The sequence below is a fragment of the Plecotus auritus genome, assembly GCF_963455305.1.
Source record: "Plecotus auritus genome assembly, chromosome: 6".
Lineage (NCBI taxonomy): Eukaryota > Metazoa > Chordata > Mammalia > Chiroptera > Vespertilionidae > Plecotus > Plecotus auritus.
The window spans coordinates 52560909-52582534 of record NC_137773.1 but is presented as its reverse complement, the minus strand read 5'-3'; the positions used below and the strand labels follow the sequence as shown (position 1 = coordinate 52582534).

The following is a 21626-nucleotide window of genomic DNA, read 5'->3' as shown; positions in this document are numbered from 1 at the left end:
TTTTTCTTGTCTGGGAAGCTCTTTATCTGTCCTTCGATTCTAAATGATAGCTTTGTTAGACAGAGTAACCTTGCTTTTCAACATTTTGAATATTTCTTGCCAATCCCTTCTGGCCTGCAAAATTTCTGTTGAGAAATCGGCTGAGTCTTATGGGAGCTCTCATGGAGGTAACTAACCACTTTTCTCTCGCTGGTTTTAAGATTCTCTCTCTGTCTTTAACCCTTGGCATTTTAATTATGATGTGTCTTGGCGTGGGCCTCTTTGGGTTCATCTTGCTTGGGAATCTGTGTGCTTCCTGGAATTGTATGTCTACTTTCTTCACCAAGTTAGGGAAGTTTTCTATCATTTTTTTCAAACAGGTTTTCAATTTCTTGCTCTCTCTCTTCTCCTTCCGGCACCCCCATGATGTGAATATTGGTAAAACAAGGAATGGCAGAAGAGCCAGGAAGCTCAAATTGTTCTAATAATTGTTCTTAAACAGGTAATTAGCAGATGAGTTAAAGTCACAAAAAAGAATTCTGTGTATTCTGATTTACTCTACAGAAACATAGCTAAAGGATTAAATAACCATGTTTCATTTATGTTGCAGCAACACAAATGACTTCAATAAGAGATGGGAGGATGGGAAAAGAGAAGTATTAACATCAAGGTTTACAATAGTTTCAACATGTTTTTTTATTTGCTCACAACATTCCAAACACAATGACATCATATTTCAACTATTGCTTTTACATAGAAATTAGCTGCTTTATCCAAAGTAAACAAAAATCTATTTTTTTAAGTTGACAACTAGCTTTTTCCTTCAGGGAAAGCTACTGCTTAAATATTTGCTGGATACTTTAACAGAACTATGGAATCGCCTTATCATAATATTGTAGTACTTGGATCTTACCTGTACTACATTTTAAATTTCTCTTGTCAAAAGCTGAAGTCAGAAAAAAAAAAGTTCACTCATGATTTTTTTCTCCCAGATTTTTAACGACTCCATTAATTTTCATGAAAAAAAAATGCAGATGTGGAGAAGTTCGTAAGTATGAAAATAGAAATTAAGCCTCCCCAGCCTTGTTCATAGAGAAGGTGGGTGGACCATTTATCTGGAGGAAATAGCTGCTTCACTAATTCAAAAAGGATAACAAGCATTATTGCTCTCCAAGCCAAACCTCTTCTCTTCCATGCCATGAAAACATGCAATCTTTCCTGTTCTGGCCATGAGTGTTCACTTTTCACACTCATGTAATGGGCAAATCTTTGAGCAAGTTGTACCTCACTGAACACCAAGGAAAGAAATGTACATAAACCATTGTGGACACTGGAATAAGAATGAAGAGTACATATGTTTTCACACAGAAAAATACATACAAATTCAAGTAGCTCTTAAAACAGAAAAATTCAGGATGGACATTCTCAATAAAAGGATGGTTTTTTAAACTGTAAATGGTGCCAGTAAGACACTAATTTTTCTATCTAACTATATCACATTTAATACAAAAAAAAGGTTGGTCTTGGTTCACTGATATCCCCTGATTTCTCCCATTCTTTAAAGATTGTCTTTCAGAACATATCTGAACTACAACCACTTAATTATTTTTTTAGACTATCTTGTCACTGGCACACTCTCTTCAATCTAGTACATACAACAGTTCATTTCAACATTGATTCACTTTACTCATGCTAAAACAATCATAATTTTCCTGCTACTTCAGTTCTATAACTACCTTGGTAGTTATGATTATAGAAACAGGAAAAGTTCTCAACATGGATTTTAAGACTACATAAAATTCTAACATGACATATGTGGACAGCAAGGAAAAGGAGGAAGGCAGACACAATTATCCCATTTCTCTTTTCATCTATGTCCCTCTTACCTAAAAGCCAGAAGGCACATGTCACACTCTAATTTACAACCAGTGACACTCAGCTTGGCTTCCAGACTGTCAAAGCTAAGAATCTGTGGGTGGCTTAGACCAGCTCAATATAGAGCTATCTGAAATGGTTACTGATTAGTTTAAGCAAAAAAAAAAAAAGAACAATATCTATGCTATACAAATAGAGGTGGATTTAAAGAACATAATATTGAGGAAACGTGCTAATGACATTTAAAAAAATATTATAAAAATATTTCTTTCTCCCTAGAAAGGAAAAACTTAAATTACTTAAAAAGTTTCTCCTTTCATACTTGAGTCATTCTTTTATTAAGATACCGACAAAGATTTGAATCAGTTCAAGATCTCAGCTGCTGAAAGATTAAAATATAAAGGTAAGTATTTTCAACATGATAATTCAAAGACTAACAGAATTGCTTTCCATGTAATAGTAAACCCTATGATAAAAGGAACTTTAATGGTTAACACTTGATCCTCATCAGGATTTTGCTACAACTAGAACTCTAGATGGATGATAAAGCATTAAAAACATTTAAAAAATCAAGTTAAGATACTCACAAGAAACCAATTTTTAAACTCATGTAATATTGAATAGCTAAACTGCCATGATTGTAATAAAATGAATGCAATTTTAAAATGCTTTATCATAATTTTAATGCATGTACTTTTAATGTGCTATACCAGCAGTCGCCAACCTTTTGGACCTCATGGACCATCAGTGGTTCACGGACCACCGGTTGGCAACCACTACTCCAAAGGTTTCCTTAAACCAGCGGTCGCCAACCTTTTGGACCTCATGGACCATCAGTGGTTCGCGGACCACTGGTTGGTGACCACTGCTCCAAAGGTTTCCTTACAACACCACATCTGTTATTTTCCAATCGAATAATTTACCACTCTCTCTTTGGCAAGTTTGAAGAGTGGGTTGTTAATAAGCATGAACAATACTTAAAAGTCTCAAGTCTTGATAAATCACATAAGAGCTAGTCCTTCAACACTTAATACAGATCATATTAAAGGATATACCAACTGTCGTCGTGTTTTAGATTAAATTATGTCTTTAACAGGCAGGTTTCTGTAGGACTTAAGGAGAACTTATCATCATATGAACCCATCTTCAAACTCTTTTAGTTCTGCTATGAGAATTAATGTCAAAAACATATGCAGAACAAACTATTCCCATTAGAATCTCATCACTATGTAATCCTTAACATGCTTGTTACTTTAGGAGGATAAGGCTGTACAAAACGCACAATCATCATCCTCAGGCTACTTTAGAATCCCACAAATTGCTAACTCAGATAATACTCATATAGTTCACACATCATCATCTGGAAACACTATGGAGTAAAGCAGAGAAGCAAGAATTAACAGTAAGCAAAATAAACCAATGACGTTTAACTGAGATTTTTATAAAGCTTTAAGTTTTCTGTTTAAGTTCAAAGACAGCTTTATTGAAACAGCAACTGTCCTTTGAATACAATCAAGATATTCTGAGCAAATACATCTCTTTTCATAAACACAGACAGCTAGAAAAACCCCATAAAAGGTTCTCATACCAAGCATTAACTACGGTTCTTTTCTACAACTGACAAAAAGCAAAGTCTGAATATGAGAAAATGTCTTTAAGCTTTAAAATAACATTGCAATATTTCAAAGTGTGGTGTTTAAAAACAAAAAAACTAGTCACCAATACTGTTGTTCTCTTATCTATTATGCTAAATAGTCAGGCAAACCAAAAAGGTTCTTCCTCCTCTCTGACATGTTGCTACTAATGAAGCAACACTGACATGTGACTGAGTCAAATGAAAAAACCACAAAGAACCACTCTCCCCCCTAATTAACCTACAAATAAAATAAGAGAAAGAAAATAAAGAACAATTATTTCCAAATTCAAAAACAAAACATGTTAAGAGCTTTGCAAAGATACCAACTTGAGAACTACAACACATAAAAGTAAAAACTGATATTTATACATTTTAATCAACCAATTTAATACAAATACCTGATTTGTACTTTTATACTAAATGGGTTAAGTCCCAAGTTCCAAACTGTAGTTCCTATGACTCCACAAAGGGGATCTTTGGAAGGATAAGGTACCTTTGGAGGACAGTGTATAAACAACTGTAAACATACACTGATTGTCCACTAGCTTTCTTAAATAGAACTTCTGAAATATTTCTGTAGGAAATTATATATACGTAGTGTAATTGATCAGATAATTTCTATTACAACATATAAATTCTGTTGTGTGTGCAAAATGTGGTAGAAATAGAAGATACTAGGAATGATTCATATTTTTAAAGTAAGTGATACATTATAATCCAGTAAGAGTCCTTTAATCTTTTCATGAAACTTCTCTCTATATATGTTGAAATACATAATGCTTTCTGGCTTTTCTTCAAACCAAAACTTGTCAAATTCATATACAAGATAACCTGTAGTTAAAAAATAAAAACAAAACACATAGTGCTTAATAGTGCCATCCAAACCATCTCATTTTAAAAGTATATAAACATCCACTGAATTCCACATTCTATAATAATCATAAACCATTGGAAACTACTAGAAACTTGAGGCATTTTAAAAGAATGTTCAAAATAAACAGCAATTTCAACAAAATCCCTCAAACTTAAAAGATATAATACTGTCAAAAGATACCTTGAGAATAGGAAAAAAATTATTCCCAGAGACCCCTGAAACACAAAAATGAAAGTAACAAGAAAATGTTGGACAAGGATAAATTACAAGAAAGCTGTTTTCTATTTGATTTCTAAAATTCAGAGATATTTCCACTTTTTCCAATGAATTATCAGCAACTCCTCTTTTTAAAAAGAATACATAAACTATATGCCCACCCAGCATGGCTCAGTGGTTGAGCTTCCATTTATGAGCCAGGAGGTCACAGTTTGATTCTCGGTCAAGGCACATGCCTGGGGTTGCAGGCTCGATCCCCGATGTGGGGCGTGCAGGAGGCAGCCAATCAATGATTCTCTCTTATCACTGATGTTTCTATCTCTCTCTCCCTCTCTGAAATCAATAAAAATATATTAAAAACAAAAGAATACATAAGCTCTAAATAGACTTCATATTTTTATTTTCTGTCCTCATTATAGTAGCTAATTTAACGCTGAATATGTTAAAAGTATTTAATGCAAATAAATATTAAAATATATTTATAACAAAAAGCATGAATTTAAAATCACTCATAAACCCTATTTAAATTGAACCTATAATGACTTTTTTACTCCAGATACTACTTTGATGCTCATCCTAGACCAGAGCCAAACAAGATGCTGGTGTTGAGGGCACTGGGGTCCACAGTAGCCAAAGGTACTCCAGTTACCCATGTTCATGGGAAGGTGAATAATGGAGAAAGAAAGAAAGGATAACTGAAGGAACAGAGTCTCTGATAAGACTTCCCACAGAAGGTCACATCTAAACTGACATTGACGAGGTGACTATGAGAAACCTGGGAAGAACGGAGGGAGCAGGAACTGTTCCAGGCTGGGTGAAAGGTCGAGTCATGAGAGAGCATGACATGTTTGTGCAAATAACAGAGGACGTGTGCTTAAACTTCAGGCTGCGGGGAGTTGGTGTGTGGCAGAAGATGAGTCCCGAGAGGTGAGCAGGCATGGATTATGCAGGCCTTGTTATGGGTCCTTTTGGAAAACTTTAGGCATAGAGTAGAATGACTAGATTTCCATTTTAAGTAACTGCACCCTCAATGTGGAGAAGAACCAGAGGTCATCACAGAAAGACTGGTGAAAAGGTGACTTCAGGGACTTAGTAACAAAGGCATGAGGTCACACAGTTACAACGGGAACGGGGAACAGTAGACGAACACAAAAGAAATTTAGGAAGTAGACAATCCTGGAATTAAGGATTAAATAAAGATGGGGAGATTGTGGGAAAAAGAGACCTGGATGACACCTTCAAGCATGGAGTTGAAGTTATAATTTGGCCATTTACACTGAAGTAATTTTCTGCCAACATGTAAGTGACATTCTAAAGACATAAAAGGATTAAAAAAGTAGAGCATAAAAATTAAGCTGGATCTGAATTCTTTGCTTCTGAGAAATATCTTTTGAAGATGAAGTTCATGCAATTAAATCATCAATGTTCAAATGTCATCATAATAAAGGCTAATGGAATAGTGGTAATATGACTGCTTGAGAAAAATCTATTAAGTAGCCCCAACAAAACAAGACAACCTGTACTTGAAATAATGTGTGTCGGGGGGGGGGGAGGAAGGGGGGAGGAGGATGTTTTTAAATTGAATTTTCTTACAAGAGTAACAAAATAATCTGCAAATAGTCAATAACATTCATTAAATAGTATTCAAGAGGGAAAGTTCATTTTATAGTTGATTAAAAGATGGATATCTACAGAAAACTGCATAAACACTACATTTGCATACATGTGAAAACATTGCCTCACTGAATATTTTAAATCAGCAAATAAAGAAACTGAAATACAAAATACTTCAGGGAACTCATCTTCCATTATTTTCCATTTTTCCAAAGATCCTAAATAACAAAATGATAGAGGAATTATACATTATATCTTCCTAATGATTTTAAAATGTCCTTAGAATTAACTCCTTTTAATACTCACAATAAAACTGATGAAAGTGTTCCATTGTTGGTACACCAGGAACAAAGTTATAGAGATGAAATTTCAAAGCTTCACTCTTCAGTAAGCTATAAGCCATCTCTGTCAGATTGATTCCAACTATTGCATAAGAATACCTATGTCAGAAACATTATTAGTTATACTAGCTAGCCAAATAGGTCATAAATTTGAAATTATGCAAGGAATTAGTTGCTTTGATTCATTTCTAACACAGTACTGACTTTACAATAATCTCTACATATTAAGAAAAATAACCAGAATAGATTTAAAAAATTTGTTCTTTAGAAGCTGTTGATGTTCTGGATATAACTGAAAAAATAAAAATAAAGCTCTGGTCATATGAACATCTAAAACCAAAATCCTTTAAAAACTAAAAGGAATACTATATATATATATATATACACTGAGTGGCCAGATTATTATGATCTCTGAATGCATAATAATATGGCCACTCATTGTATATCCTATATAATAAAAGGCTAATATGCAAATTGTCCACTTGACCAGGAGTTCAACCAGAAGGCAGGCTGGCCAACCACCCATGTCCCCTCCCCATAGCCAGGCTGGCCGGACCCCACCCATGCACAAATTCATGCACTGGGCCTCTAATATATATACTGAGTGACCAGATTATTATGTGTTCAGAGATCATAATAATCTGGCCACTCAGTGTATATTCTCATTGATTTCTAAAATACACTGGGTAATTTGACTTTTCTCTTTTATTATCAGGATATTTATTTTTATAATGTAATATTGTTATAATGTTTTTTCAAAAATAGGCATCACTGGAATATAAAAATAAAATAACATTATATGATAAAGCTAATAATATGACCTCAATTTGCATTTCATGGCACAAATTTCAAAGCTATTTCTCATATTCCTATTTCAATACTATTTCCTATTTCTATTTTCAAATCTATTTCTCAAAAAATCTTTATAAAGGTCCTTTATCCTCATTTATAAACTAAATCTTGTGATGAAAATATTTAAATACATACAAAATTGGTATATGATCATATGCAGCCTTAAATATAATATATCATGAAATAGCCTTTAAAGTTCTTATCAGCCAAAACCGGTTTGGCTCAGTGGATAGAGCGTCAGCCTGCGGACTGAAAGGTCCCAGGTTCAATTCCGGTCAAGGGCATGTAACTTGGTTGCAGGCACATCCCCAGTGGGAGGTGTGCAGGAGGCAGCTGGTCGATGTTTCTCTCTCATCAATGTTTCTGATTATCTATCACTCTTCCTTCCTCTCTGTAAAATATCAATAAAATATATTTAAAAAAAAATAAATAAAGTTCTTATCAATTAAAACTAGTGATCCGGTGCACGAAATCTGTGCACATTAAAAGGGGAATAATTAGAAGAAATAATTTAATATTGCTATTTGCCCTTTCTCTATAATAGAAGTGTCAGAGATGAAAGAAAATTAGTAAAATGTATATGAAAACCTTCCTCCTGTCAGAGTCTGGCACTCACCACAGGACCCAGAGTCAAGTCCCCGCCCACCCACATGCACCTCAAAATCACGTGAGACCCAGACCCGGCCGGCCCACCCCCATTGGGCTAGATCCAGATCTGGCCAGTCCCACCCTTGTCAAGCCCTGCTGGGCAGGGAGCGTAGCCTCAGGTCCCCTGGCCTGGCACCAGGATGGGGGGTGTGGCCTGAGGTCCCCCAGCCCAGACGGGGGCGGGGGGCGTGCCTTGCGGTCCTCCGTCAAGCCCCACCAGGTGGGGGACACGGCCTGAGATCCCCTGTCAAGCTCTGCTGGGTGGGCATGGCCTGAGGTCCCCTGTCAAGCCCCGCCAGGCGGGGGTGTGCATCCGCAGGTCCCCCGTCAAGCCCCACAGGCAGGGGTGCGCAGCCTCAGGTCCCCCGACAAGCCCCACTAGGCCGGGATGCAGCCTGAGTTCCCCTGACCCAGAACTGGGGGTGCACCTTGAGGTCCCCATCAAGCCCTACTGGGTGGGGGGCACGGCCTGAGGTCCCCTGCCAAGCCCAGCCAGGCAGGGGGGTGCAGCCTCAGGTCCCCTGGCCCAGTGCTGGGGCGGGGGGTGCAGCCTGAGGTCCCCTATCAAGCCCTGCTGGGCGGGGGGCGTGGCCTGAAGTCCCCTGTCAAGCCTCACCTGGTGGGGGGGCGCGGCCTGAGTTCCCTGTCAAGCCCAGACAGGCAGGGGGGCACAGCCTCAGGTCCCTTGGCCTGGTGCTGGGGCGGGGGTGGTGGTGTGTGGCCTGAGGTCCCCTGTCAAGCCCTGCCAGGACAGGGGTGCAGTCTGAGGTCCCCCAGCCTGGTGCTGGGGTGGGGGGCACGGCCTGAGGTTCCCTGTCAAGCCCCACCTGGTGGGGGGCACAGCCTCAGGTCCCCTGGCCTGGCACTAGGGTGGGGGGCACGGCCTGAGGTCCCCTGTCAAGCCCCACAGGGGCAGGAGGGTGTAGCCTCAGGTCCCTGCTGATTGCTTGTTAAGGCTCCTTAAGGGAACTTGGCCTCAGCTGTGGATGCAGCCATCTTTGTAACGGAGTGATGATCAATTAGCATATTCCCGCTTTATTAGATAGGATAATCTCTTTTTAAAAATAACTCGGGAAATACTTTCAAATCAGATGATCTAACCAATTAAATTTAAGAACTTACAGTTTCTTTAATACATCTGGCTTACCCTAATTTTGGATGATTTGAACGGGAAATAATCTGATGAGCTTCCCTGGTATAATTTTCACTGAAATACCTAAAAAGGTTTAAGAAAAATAATGAAATTAACAGAAGTCATTCAAACAGGAGCTGTCCAGAAGCAATTTTAAAAAGTTACTGTCGAAATAATAATCCTAGTACTGCAACAATCATCCCAATCAATCTCCATCCAAAATCATTTCAGTGACTCAGAATGCTTTTGAATCAATCAAAATTTAATTCTGAACTATCAGGCCTCTCTAGCACAGGCCACAGACCGTTGACAAGGCTTTAAGATTTTTTTGTAACAAGTAAGTGAACTAACAAAAGACTTTATACCTACCTTTGAAAAAGTCTAGAGTTCTTTTTATTTGTTTGTTCTAAATTTTCTATAAAATAGTCAATGCGTACCTGTTAGGACATTCGTCCTTTCACGTGGGCTTATTTCTTCTATGGCAACTTAAGTCTGCATTGTTTAATACTACTTTCAGTGCAATTAGAAGAATGTCAATAAACTCCATTTTGCACTCAAAAATCCACCCTTGATCTGTGGTATAACTAAAATTCTGGCCATAAAACAGAAATATTAGGAGAAACAGATAAAGCTATTTCTTTGTAGGCTCATCCATCCTGTTGGCTTGAACTCATAGAACCTCTTGAGTCTTAAAGGTAGAGACTAAATCTGTTCAACTTTTTTTTATATATATTTTTTTATTGGTTTCAGAGAGGAAGAGAGAGAGATAGAAAAATCAATGATGAGAGAGAATCATCGATCGGCTGCCTCCTGCATGCCTCCTGCTGGATCAAGCCCACAACCTGGGCATGTACCCTTGACCGGAATCAAACCCGGGACCCTTCAGTCTGCAGGCTGATGCTCTATCCACTGAGCCAAACCAGCCAGAGCCTATGCAACTTTTAAATCACCTCACAGTACACTAGGAGTCATACACATGGACATATATGATGACTGACTGGATGTTGATGAAGATTTACATATTTTATTTAAATTTTAGAGCACAATCACTGAAATTTTCATAAAGCATAAAATTTCTAACCAGATTTTCCCTTCTCTACTTTTTCTCAATTGTAACACAATGAAGCTCAATTTCAGGACTAATTTCTTTATAGTAACTATATGAACCTTGTTAATCATTAGGGTTCCCATTCCAGGTATTTTGCAATCTATAAATCACAATTCAAGGATACACCCACACACCAGAATCTCTTCATTTGCATACCTTATAGGAGAAAAGTTATATTCCAGTCTATTTTCTAGAATATTTCTGGCTATCAATTGTGATTTTAGTTACATATTTTGCAATTTCATATATAATGTGCCCAAGCGTAAGTATTGAAGAAGAAAAGGAGAGAGACTCCATACAGACTCTGAAAGCGTGGGATTTAGATCACCTGCCACATATGGTAAAGATTAAGTATGAAGAGACTTCATTATCATTTTATCTGGTTACATTTCCTAAAATGGAATCAGACAACCAAAAGGTGAGAGGGTCAAAAAAAGTAATAAAAACCCAGTCAGTGTGGCTCAGTTGTTGAGCGTTAGTACTTGAACCAGGTCATTATTTGATTCCTGGTCAGGGCACATGCTCGGGGTTGCAGGCTCGATCCCCAGTGTGGGGCTTACCAGAGGCAGCCAATCAATGTTTCTCTCTCATCCATGTTTCTATATCTCTATCCATCTCCCTTCCTCTCTCTGAAATCAATACATATATATATTTTAAAAGTAATAAAAGAGTGTAAATAATTCCGTAGGAGGTATCAGAAGGGAGGCCAGGAAGAGAAAAGAAGAAGAAAGGTATTGGTAAGTAAAGAAATCACACACACATACACGAGTACATTTCCAATGTCCTCCTATTGTTGTCAACACTTTAGTAAATACTTTTAGCACTGCAGCTATTAAAGTTTAGAGATAGTAGGAAACTAAATTGGAGATTACATGTAATTTCATTTGGAGAAGAAAAGGAAGTTTATTTTCACTTACACAAGGTTGATTAATCCAAGTATGCCCATGCCTCTGAAGTCCGTTTTGGGATCATCACCCTGGAAACCAATGTCAGCCCATTGCTTGGAGATTCTAGCCTTCAATTTTTTCGTGGGCATTAAAAGATTCCAAAGCTGTACAAACATGCTTCCATATTACAAATAATAGTGATATTCTTAAGTTACCAAGATTTTTTCCTTCTCATAGCTGATATAACTAGTATGTTAAATGCTTTCAATTAAACAACTTTTGTAGACAAATTATAGATTTGACAAAGACTGTGTTTAGAGAACTTTTCAGTTATCATAAAAAATGTAGTATATTTATTCCAACTTAAAAGACATACAAAAGTTTTGGAACACATATACAGAAATCTAAAACAATGAGATGTCTTTATTTACTAACTAATCATTTTTATAAAAGCCTAAGTGACTGGATGACCAGACGACTGGCCGGTAGCTATGAGGCGCACTGACCACCAGGGGGCAGACGCTCAACACTGGAGATGCCTTCTGCTGGTCAGTGCGCTCTCACAGTGGGAGTGCTGCTCAGCTGACCAACAGGCGCCAGACGCCTGGCTCATGGCTGGCGAGCACAGCTGTGGTGCCGAGAGCCTCTCCCGGGGACACTCCCTCTGGGCGCCCAAGTGGGTGCCAGGCACAGCGGGGCCAAGATGAGCGGGAACGGTGCCCAACCCGGGCTCAAGCTCCTCCCTGGCCGCCTGTTGCTTCGCATACTACTTCGTGCTGTGAGGGATCAAAGTGAACAGCAGGCTGGAGCCTGACAAGCTGGTGGGTAAGGTGGGGCTGTGGCTGCGCGGAGGTCCACTGATCCCGATTCCTGCAGGCCAGGTCAAGGGACCCCACTGGTGCATGAATCTATACACTGGGCCTCTAGTACATATCTACACTAATAAAAGAGAAACATGCAAATTGACCGTACCTCCGCTACGCCCACAAGCCAGGCCCACCAGCTAATCAGGAGCGAGTATGCAAATTAACGCAACCAAGATGGCTGTGGCCATGGAGCGAGCAGGAGGCTTGGGTTTCCCTGGTGATGGAGGAAGTCAAAATTCCTGGCTGGCCCTGGCCTCTGCTCAAGGCTACAAAGTTTCAATTATAGAAGATAAATCCCAGATACCAGTGCCTCCCCTTGGGTCGCCGGGGGGGAGGGGGGGGGAAATGGCTGGCCTGCAAACCACCACAGGCCCCTCGCCCAGGCCTCCCCACGCCCCAAGGGAACCCCCACCCTGATCCGGGACACCCTTCAGGGCAAACCAGCCGGCCCCCACCTGTGCACCAGGCCTCTATCCTATCTAATAAAAGAGTAATATGCAGATTGACCATCACTCCAACACACAAGATGGCTGCCCCCATGTGGACACAAGATGGCCGCCACAAGATGGCCAGCAAGGGAGGGCAGTTGGGAGGGACCAGGCCTGCAAGGGAGGGCAGTTGGGGGCAATCAAGCCTGCAGGGGAGGGCAGTTAGGGGTGACCAGGCCTGTAGGGGAGAGCAGTGGGGGGGACCAGGCCTGCAGGGGAGGGCAGTTAGGGGTGACCAGGCCTGCAGGGGAGGGCAATTAGGGGCAATCAGGCTGGCAGGGGAGCAGGTAGGCATCAATCAGGCTGGTAGGGGAGTGGTTAGGGGGTGATCAGGCTGGCAGGCAGAAGTGGCTAGGGGCAATCAGGAAGGCAGGCAGGCTAGCAGTTGGGAGCCAGCAGTCCTGGATTGTGAGAGGGATGTCCGACTGCCCGTTTAGGCCTGATCCAGGTAGGAAGGGCAAGCTTGGCAACTGTGTCTTCTTTTCATGCTTTTCATCCAGTTCTCCCTGGATCGCCTAAATGGGCAGTCAGACATCCCTCGAGGGGTCCCAAATTGGAGAGGGTGCACGCTGGGCTGAGGGACACACCCCTCCGTGCACGAATTTCGTGCACCGGCCTCTAGTATATTATATAACAGAATTGGTAAAGTACTTCCATGGGAATAGTGTTATGTACTTGGCCCTTTCCTCTGATACTATATATTTAAGTAGGCTCTATTCTAACAGTGGGATTATGAAAAAATAATAGAGTATTCCAACCCATATTATTACTATTTAAAAATTTTTCATAGCTTTAATTTTTTTGTGGGACTTCTTCCTTAAGTCTAATATATCACTTCTGAAGATTGCTAATGATTTTTCTTTAGCATTTTTAGTGCCAGATCTGTACTTCATGTTTTTTACTTTAAGATCTTTTTTTTTTTTTAAATATATTTTATTGATTTTTTACAGAGAGGAAGGGAGAGGAATAGAGAGCTAGAAACATCGATGAGAGAGAGACATCGATCAGCTGCCTCCTGCACACCTCCCACTGGAGATGTGCCCACAACCAAGGTACATGCCCCCGACTGGAATCGAACCCAGGACCCTTCAGTCCGCAGGCCGACGCTCTATCCACTGAGCCAAACCGGTTTCGGCTACTTTAAGATCTTTATCTAGGCAATCATAATTGTTAACTGTTTCATTTATTCTATCTCCCCTTTGGCCTTTCTTCGTTCAGTTAAATGGAATTGTCTATGGTCTTTCCTCTAATCCTATTTCTTAATGGCCAGTATCTTAATTTTATTCTCTCAATAATCTCACTGAAGGTTTTCCTAGTTAAGGAACAGAAACTTGAATACTCTAGGATTTTTCCAGTAGAACTACTTGACTTGAATATCTGAACAAAAAACAAAGGTGCAATATTTAATATAAATATACTTTTTGATTAGTTTATATGATTTGTTTAATTAATGAGATTAGGAACTCCTTAATCAACTACCCTGCTCCCAAAATGGGGAGCAAATTTACTAGTTAGTTGCATGTGAACTACTGTGTTCCCTCCCCTTGGTTTTTCTTTTTACTTTTTATTTTTTCAAATGATTTTATTGGGGTGACATTGGTTAATAAAATTATAATGGTTTCAGGTGTACAATTCTATAATACATCATCTGTCTACTGTGCTGTGTGTTCACCATCCCAACTCAAGTGTCCTTCCATCTCCATTTATCTCCCCTAAACCCTCTTCTATCCCCTCCATGCCCCTTTTTGCTCTGGTAATCACCATACTGTTGTCTGTGTCTATGAGGGCTTTTTGCTTTAAAAAAAGAAAATAATATGACTTGGTTTTAACTGAATATATTCCTTAAGACCGAGATAAAATATCAGGCAGCTATTATGACATAACGTAAGACAGCTTTCAAGTGTTAGATAGCAACATAAAGTTTAATATACTTAATCATTTTCTAAATTTGACACCACACATCATCAAACAAAACAGACTCACAAAATTGATAAGTTTCTGAAAATCGGAAGAACAGAAATATGTGTTTTTTTCACTACAACTTCAGGCATTGCTAAGTAAAGGGCTTCTAATAAAAGTATCCTGCTACCCAAAATAAAATGCAAAGACCTGTGACCCTGCTTTAAAATAGGGTAAGACTTTGCTGGCTCTGAAGCTAAATCAGTGATTAGATTGGGTTTTATCTGGTCCTTCTTTAAATTATTAACAGATTTCCCTTTATATATTTATAATATTTAATAGAATTAAAAGCATTTAAAATAACATTTATATGAATATATTTTAATGATGCTTATCAGAAAATTACAAAAAGAGTTAACTAAAAATCTTTCACTGACAGAACAAAATTCTCTAAGGGGCAATAACACTGGATGGCTGTACAAGCCTCGAGAACTTGCACACAGACCTTACTAGCTCAAGCCTGATTTATTTTTGTAGTGTTCACTAACTCCAAATGCAGAAAACAAAACTTACCTTGAGAAGCAGCTTTTCATGTTGGAGGTTATCAGAATCATACGGTTTTTTTCTCACACTTTCTACATCCAAATAGAGCTGTCTGTAACCAGATATCTGCAGTAAGCATGCCTTCATGCAGATTTTAAAACTGAAAATAACAAAATTATTAAAAAAATCATTCCTTCACAATAAAGTAATGCCTTCCATAGCTTGTGGTTCATAAGTCTATTTAGAAACCATTTCCTAGCTTTCAGTTTAATACAATAGGCATCAATAGCCTCCTTAAACACAAAACTTTATATAAAGTATCAGGAAGCGTATAATAAATCAGAATCTGGAAAGCGGACAAGACATGGTAGGAAGGGCAAGCTTGGCAACTGTGTCTTCTTTTCATGCTTTTCCTGGGCAATATCATATATTCCCAAATCTTTACAGCCAATTATCACCAACAGACTGAATTTTCCAAGAATCCTATCTAATAAAGATGGAATATGCAAAATGACCATCACTTCACGACAAAGATGGTGGTGCCCACAGCCAATAAGGAGGGAATATGCAAATTAACATGGAAAGATGGCAGCAGCAGACCCGTAGCGAAGGTGGGAGGCGGCTCCTGGCCCCAGAGTGAAGGTGGGAGGTAGCTCCCGACCCTGGAGTGAAGGCAGGAGGCAGTGGCCAGAGCGAAGGCCCGGGTCCTGGTGCTGGAGGGAAACCGGTGCCGGCAGCCAGGGTAAGGAAGGCCTATTCTTGCACGAATCTTTGTACATTGGGCCTCTAGTACGTATATAACAAACAAGTCCAGGACAGGTGATCTCAGTTCTCCCAAATACAACAGCTTGTCCTCCCAGAGGAAACATGCTTTTTCTTAACAAGTTGCTAACCTTATTAATGACCTCATTAATCATTAGTTCCCCAAGCTAGAACCCTCCGAGCTCTGACTTTCCACTCTGCACCAATACATCAAAAGATCCCCAACCCTCATCCTTTCTGTCTCTGAAATGTCCCTCACAGCAATCATCATCTATTCATTTATGCTGATGTATTTATAGCTTTGTCATCTCTTACCTGAAGGACTCAAGTTTCCTAACTGTTCTCTCTTATTCCTTCTGCCAGCCTCCCATATCCCAAATTTTCTATCATCTATTTTCTTCAAAATACGTATCTGATAATATGACTTGTTAGCTTAAAAAAAAAAGAGAAACCCAGAGAACAACATCTGTCCCTCAGTGTGAGATGTAGTCCAGCACTCCATTCCTCCAGCCACCACTCTGCACGAGTTCAATGCCCCAGCTACAAAGACTCCCGATCATTCCCAGATACTGCAGCACCTGTGCCCAGCTGGTATTCTTCCTCTGCATGGCATGTCCTCCCTACCCATTCAACAAGGTCCAGCTCAAATGTCACCTCTTCTGTGACACTATCCTCACAGTTCTTTCCAGTACCCTTCCCTGTTCCAGCCAAAATAAATTGCTCCTTCCTATATATTTACACAGAAAATGCTGACTAAAGAACAAATTGCTGAATACTTAAAAGTCAAGTACTGTTCCTGAGAACTCAGAAGTGGAGTAAGTCAAGTCCATCTCCTATAGAACTTAAAATTTATTGGGGAAGAACAAGAGTAAATCAATGATTACAGTACAATGGGTTATGCTATGATGGAGAGCTCTGTGATAGGACAGAGCAGGGGCCCTAACACAGACTGGAGGGGCCAGGGAGGACCTTCCTGGAGAAGGACAGGGCAACTGAATTTTGAAGGACAAGAAGGACATATAGTAGCTGCAGTTATTTAAGTTACCTTAAAGAAGGCAGATGGTAAATAGGCAACAGTACTGGGCAGGGAACCAAAAGATACCGGCTTTAGATCTGTTTCTGTCACTCTTCTCTCTGGACCCCCTGAAAGCATGGAATCAGATGCTCTCCACAACCCCTTCAGCTCTAACGCTTTCCAACTGTGTGTGATCACCACAACTCACAGGATGTAGGCGCATAACAAAAAAGAACCTGTCAAACAGCATACCTGACATCCTTCTCAGGGTTGATATTCTTTTCTCTCATTATATCTTCTATGCACTTGTCCACTTCACTCTGAACAACAAGTGTTGCTTTCTGTAAAACCTATAGATGTGATAAACAGCTGATTGAGAAAAATCCCCAACTGAAAAAGAACAGTAAATTTTGAAGTATTTAGTCAACTCTACAATGCAGATTTTAAATGCAAACCGAAACCAAATTTGTTTCAAATTTTCAGTAGGGCTTAAATCACTCAAGCAATTAATTAATTGAAAGAGAAGTAACATGTTTCAGATGAAAACTTCCTTAACTGAAAAGGAACAGGTTCTCTTAGCGAATGAGCAACCACCATAGTGTGCTTATGAAGTAGACACTTTTTATAAAATTCAAAATTACATAAAAGTATATGTACAAAAATTTTAAAGGCAGAAGTCAGAAAAAAAAATTTTAAATGCAGAAGAACACAAAGTAGAAAACGCAAATAATCTTGTAATCTTACCACCAGTGATAGCCACCAGTAACAGATTAGCATATATGCCTCTGGTTTTTGTTCTATGCATACAAAACAGATTTCTTAAATAATATAACCTATAAATGTCCACTGGATCCTTCCTTCCATGAAATAAGCAAGTGTATAAGAACCTATCCTAAGGACACAGTCTAAAAGAATGTTTTCCCCCAAGACCTGCTTCCCCCAAAACTATCGAGTCTTGAGACAAAATAAACAAGCAAAACTTAAGAACAGGACAAATTATTCAAATACCTTCTTTGGGCATGAATAGCGCACACATACACACGCAGAGGAAATATTTTTTAAATTAAAAATTACTTATAAAGTGGGAAAATTTCACTCAATACTTTATACAGGAAAGACTCTTCTGGTAGGACATTAATAATTAATTCTAAAATTGAAGCATCTGCCAAAACCGGTTTGGCTCAGTGGATAGAGCGTCGGCCTGTGGACTCAAGGGTCCCGGGTTCGATTCCGGTCAAGGGCATGTACCTTGGTTGCGGGCACATCCCCAGTGGGAGGTGTGCAGGAGGCAGCTGATCGATGTTTCTCTCTCATCGATGTTTCTAGCTCTCTATCCCTCTCCCTTCCTCTCTGTAAAAATATCAATAAAATATATTTTTTAAAATAAAATAAAATAAAATAAAATAAAATTGAAGCATCCTTTTAAAAGGAAAGTTATCTCGCAGTTAAATTTTCTGGAATTATCACCTTGATATGATCCTACCTTATTCTTGGAGTACATCAAGGAATTTTCTGAAATGAAAAAAAAAAGAGGACATTATCACTTAAATATTGTTTGTAAATTACTCCATAGTCAAAGAGTATAAATATCAAGCCAATAATACATTACTTTCATAGTTCTAGAAGATATTACTTTTACTTGAATAACATAGCAAACATTTAAAAATTTTATCCTTACAGTATCCTTATAGATAACTAAATGATTCCAAAATCCTCAACCCAACACAACATACTACAACCAAAGTGGTGAGGTCAACCTAATTTCCCCATCATCTGTTTCTGTGCAGACCTCCAAGTGTACTAAACACCGCAAATTCACACATGGCTATCTCGGAATAGCTCATGTCCCAGAGACTCGTGGTAAGACTAAAGTGAGAGTGCTCTCTACTACATTTTCTTCATTTGTTAGCCTTAAGGAGTAAGCATTTCAATTTCAGGAGCTAGCAACTGAATCAAACAACACAGTGGCAAAAATGAAAAGACTTTAGATTATTTACCCATCCTCAAACCAGACAAATAGCAAAACAGCTTCTTTGTTCTTGCTTTCTATTTCAATAAGAATGAGTAACATTTTTATTGGTTTATTAAACATTTTTTTTCTGGCATATTTGCTTAAAGTGTTTTTCTTAGCAATTTGAAAAATTCCAGAAAAATGCTTTTGCCACAAAGTAAAGCATTAATGTATGTCCCCCCACCCTCCACACAAACACACTATAAAACACCAATGCTGCCAAGATTTCTTATCAAGAGGTACTTTGTTCTTCTCAGAACAGTTAAAAGGGCAAATCAAAAGAGCAGGCAATAATTTAAGTCAGCCACAAAGTTGTGAGAGAAGTCGGGAAGTAAACAAACTTCAATCATCCAGCTGCCCTGAGGCTTACTCTCTCTTTATGTCTGTCATCCTTTCATGTTGCCTTGGATACCAACACCCACTCCCCAGATCTTACAGGGGTGGATTTCGTAGTTGAAGTACCCTTGTTCAATTCAAAGAAAGCCTGGTTAAGTCATGGTTTTCCATTCAACACAGTGAGCATCAACTGCAGTTTATCCCTGGCCTTCTTTGCCCTGGACAAAGAGAAATGACCTCTGCCACATTTGTCACTCATCTGTGTTCTAATTTAAAGTAATATTTTCAATTATGCATTGAAAGGATGAACTTCAAAAGGTACTAGAGCAGTATTGTTCAAGAGAAATATAATGCAAGACAAAATGTGAGCCACATGTGTACTTTAAAATCTTCTCGAGTAGCCACATTAGAGTAAAAGAAACATAAAATAAATTTTACTATTTTAAACCAACATATCCAAAATATATTAAACCAATATACCCAAAGTATTTCCACATATAATGAATATGAAGAATTACTAATGAGATATTTTTACAGCCTTTGTATATGAATTCTTTAAAACCCAGTGCATAGTTTATACTTCCACTCAAATCACATTTCAGGTGCCCAATCGACGCCTGTGGCTACTGGCTAGCTAGAGTACTAAGCAGTGCATATTTTGAGTCTAATAATGATTCCTAGGGATCACTGTATACCTAGTACTGTCCTTTCATGAATTACATAAGAAATTAAAAGATTGATGAAGGATGCTGAGTATAAAAATGGATCTAGATAGAGATACTCGCTCTTTCTAATCACTTGGATGAAAATTTCAAAGGGCTTATAAAAGTCTAGAGATTTTTCTCTAGAATATAGGTTATAACTATAATCTAAGGCACAACTAATGAATTTCAGGAGCCAGAGAAAATAATTATTCATACAGATGGGAAATTAAATAATAATCCTTTTCGTTTTCTACAAGGCCATAGTTTTAGAGCTGAAAGGATTCAATGCTAGATTCCAACAATTATAAAACTGAGTTTAGGTGACTTGATCAAGACACACAATGAGTGCATCTGTCACTGAATATTGAGAAAAAAAATATTAATTCCGAGTAAAAATTTCATTAGTTTTAATTATTCTTTTTCAAATAACATTACCTATCCTGTGTGTCCTTTGTGCACCTACATAGGTATCAAAAATTCGCTGCAATTCACACTTTCCAGTCATCTGTCGTAAGAGCCATTTCATCCAAAATCGAAAAAAGTGCCCATAGAAGAAGTCCCACAAAGAAATAAACATTTTTTTTTCCTGGAGAAAGAAATATATGACAGGTTTAATTACCTTAAACTGGATTTTAAAATGGAAAAAATTAGTTTATCCAACTTACCAAATCTCAAACTATAATATCTCTTATGCTATTCCACTGTAGATGTGTTTTAGAAATCTAAGGAAACAATGACAGGTGTAATATATACTATTTAGATTAAATGATGGCTGGTCAAATGGCCAATTTATCACTTTTTAAAAAATTAACTGTCAAATCAAAACTACTTACTTAAAGCTCCCAGTTCCCTATTTTAATTTTTCATTCTTTGAGAACTGGGGCTCAACAGTTCACGAACAACAAAAAAAAACACAACAAAACACCCAACTAAACAACAACTAAATAAAATACCCCATGTATCAGAACGGTTATTATAAGGAATAAGCTTTTCTTAATTCCTTGTGGATGATTCCAGTTGCATCTATTCCTGTCAGGTGATGCCAGCAAATAAAAACACTAACATGGCTTACAAATTTAAGTACACAAGTCGAACACTGAGTAGATCAAATTCTGCCTAAGTCTTGATTTTCCTTCCAACAGGTGAAGGGCTGAATACTAAAGAGGGAAATGGACTACACCCTCAATAAAACGGAATCTTTACGTCGTAAGAAAAACCTTCAGCTCCTAAATGAAGCGCAATGGGGGCAACTCAAGTGAGTAATTACTTAAAAATAAACAAAAATGCTCATCTCCTTCCTGTCTTAGACATTCCCACTTATACATCATCTCTAGAGCAGGGCCTGTGAGATTGTCAATTTCGAAATCCCCGCAGGTCAGAGCAGAAACGGTGCTCATCAGAGATGGGCTGAACTGTAACGTGAACGTGAACCCATCCCATCCGCGCTCATGGAGACAAAAGAACTGCCAAGCGGAGGGAGAGCAAGCCTCGCGGCGCCTGAGCTCCCCAGACCTGGGGAGTTGCTAGGCCGAGGGCCCGTTTCGGAGCCCGGAGGAGCCCCGAGGAGCCCGGCTCCATCTCTGCCCGCGAGTGGGAGGGAACGGCTCGCACAAAGCCCCGCCGGTCCGGCGCCCCGCGGATCTGCTGTGGGACACCGCGGGGCTCGCGCCCCCGCACGGAAGCAGCACGGGGCGAGAGAAAAGAAAGAGCAGCCACCTCACAGGAGCGGAAGAACTAGGGGAAGCTGGAGTCTGCCTCGGTTTCCCCAACTGCAAACAGCCGGCAACGGAAACGACGCTACTCGCACTGCGTTCCCCACTAGCACGGTGACCCGGAAGTC

General features: G+C 39.2%; 1 protein-coding gene across 3 annotated transcripts; it reads right to left on the bottom strand.

The window, feature by feature from the left end:
• Window positions 1-653: 653 nt before the first annotated feature.
• Window positions 654-21626, bottom strand: ELMOD2 (ELMO domain containing 2). 3 transcript variants are annotated; one of them, XM_080672546.1, is made up of 10 exons: window positions 21503-21614; window positions 20452-20508; window positions 20222-20372; window positions 18219-18247; window positions 16988-17085; window positions 14989-15118; window positions 11193-11326; window positions 9183-9251; window positions 6501-6634; window positions 654-4321 (listed from the first exon to the last, which is right to left on the bottom strand). In XM_080672546.1, exons 3-10 carry the CDS (start codon window positions 20361-20363, stop codon window positions 4176-4178), a joined length of 882 nt encoding a protein of 293 aa, XP_080528672.1. In that variant the 5' UTR covers window positions 20364-20372; window positions 20452-20508; window positions 21503-21614; the 3' UTR covers window positions 654-4175. The 3 variants fall into 3 exon arrangements, with proteins under 3 accessions (XP_080528672.1, XP_080528670.1, XP_080528671.1); XM_080672544.1 differs by lacking the exon at window positions 20452-20508 and having other exon boundaries at window positions 21503-21626; XM_080672545.1 differs by lacking the exons at window positions 9183-9251; window positions 20452-20508 and having other exon boundaries at window positions 660-4321; window positions 21503-21596.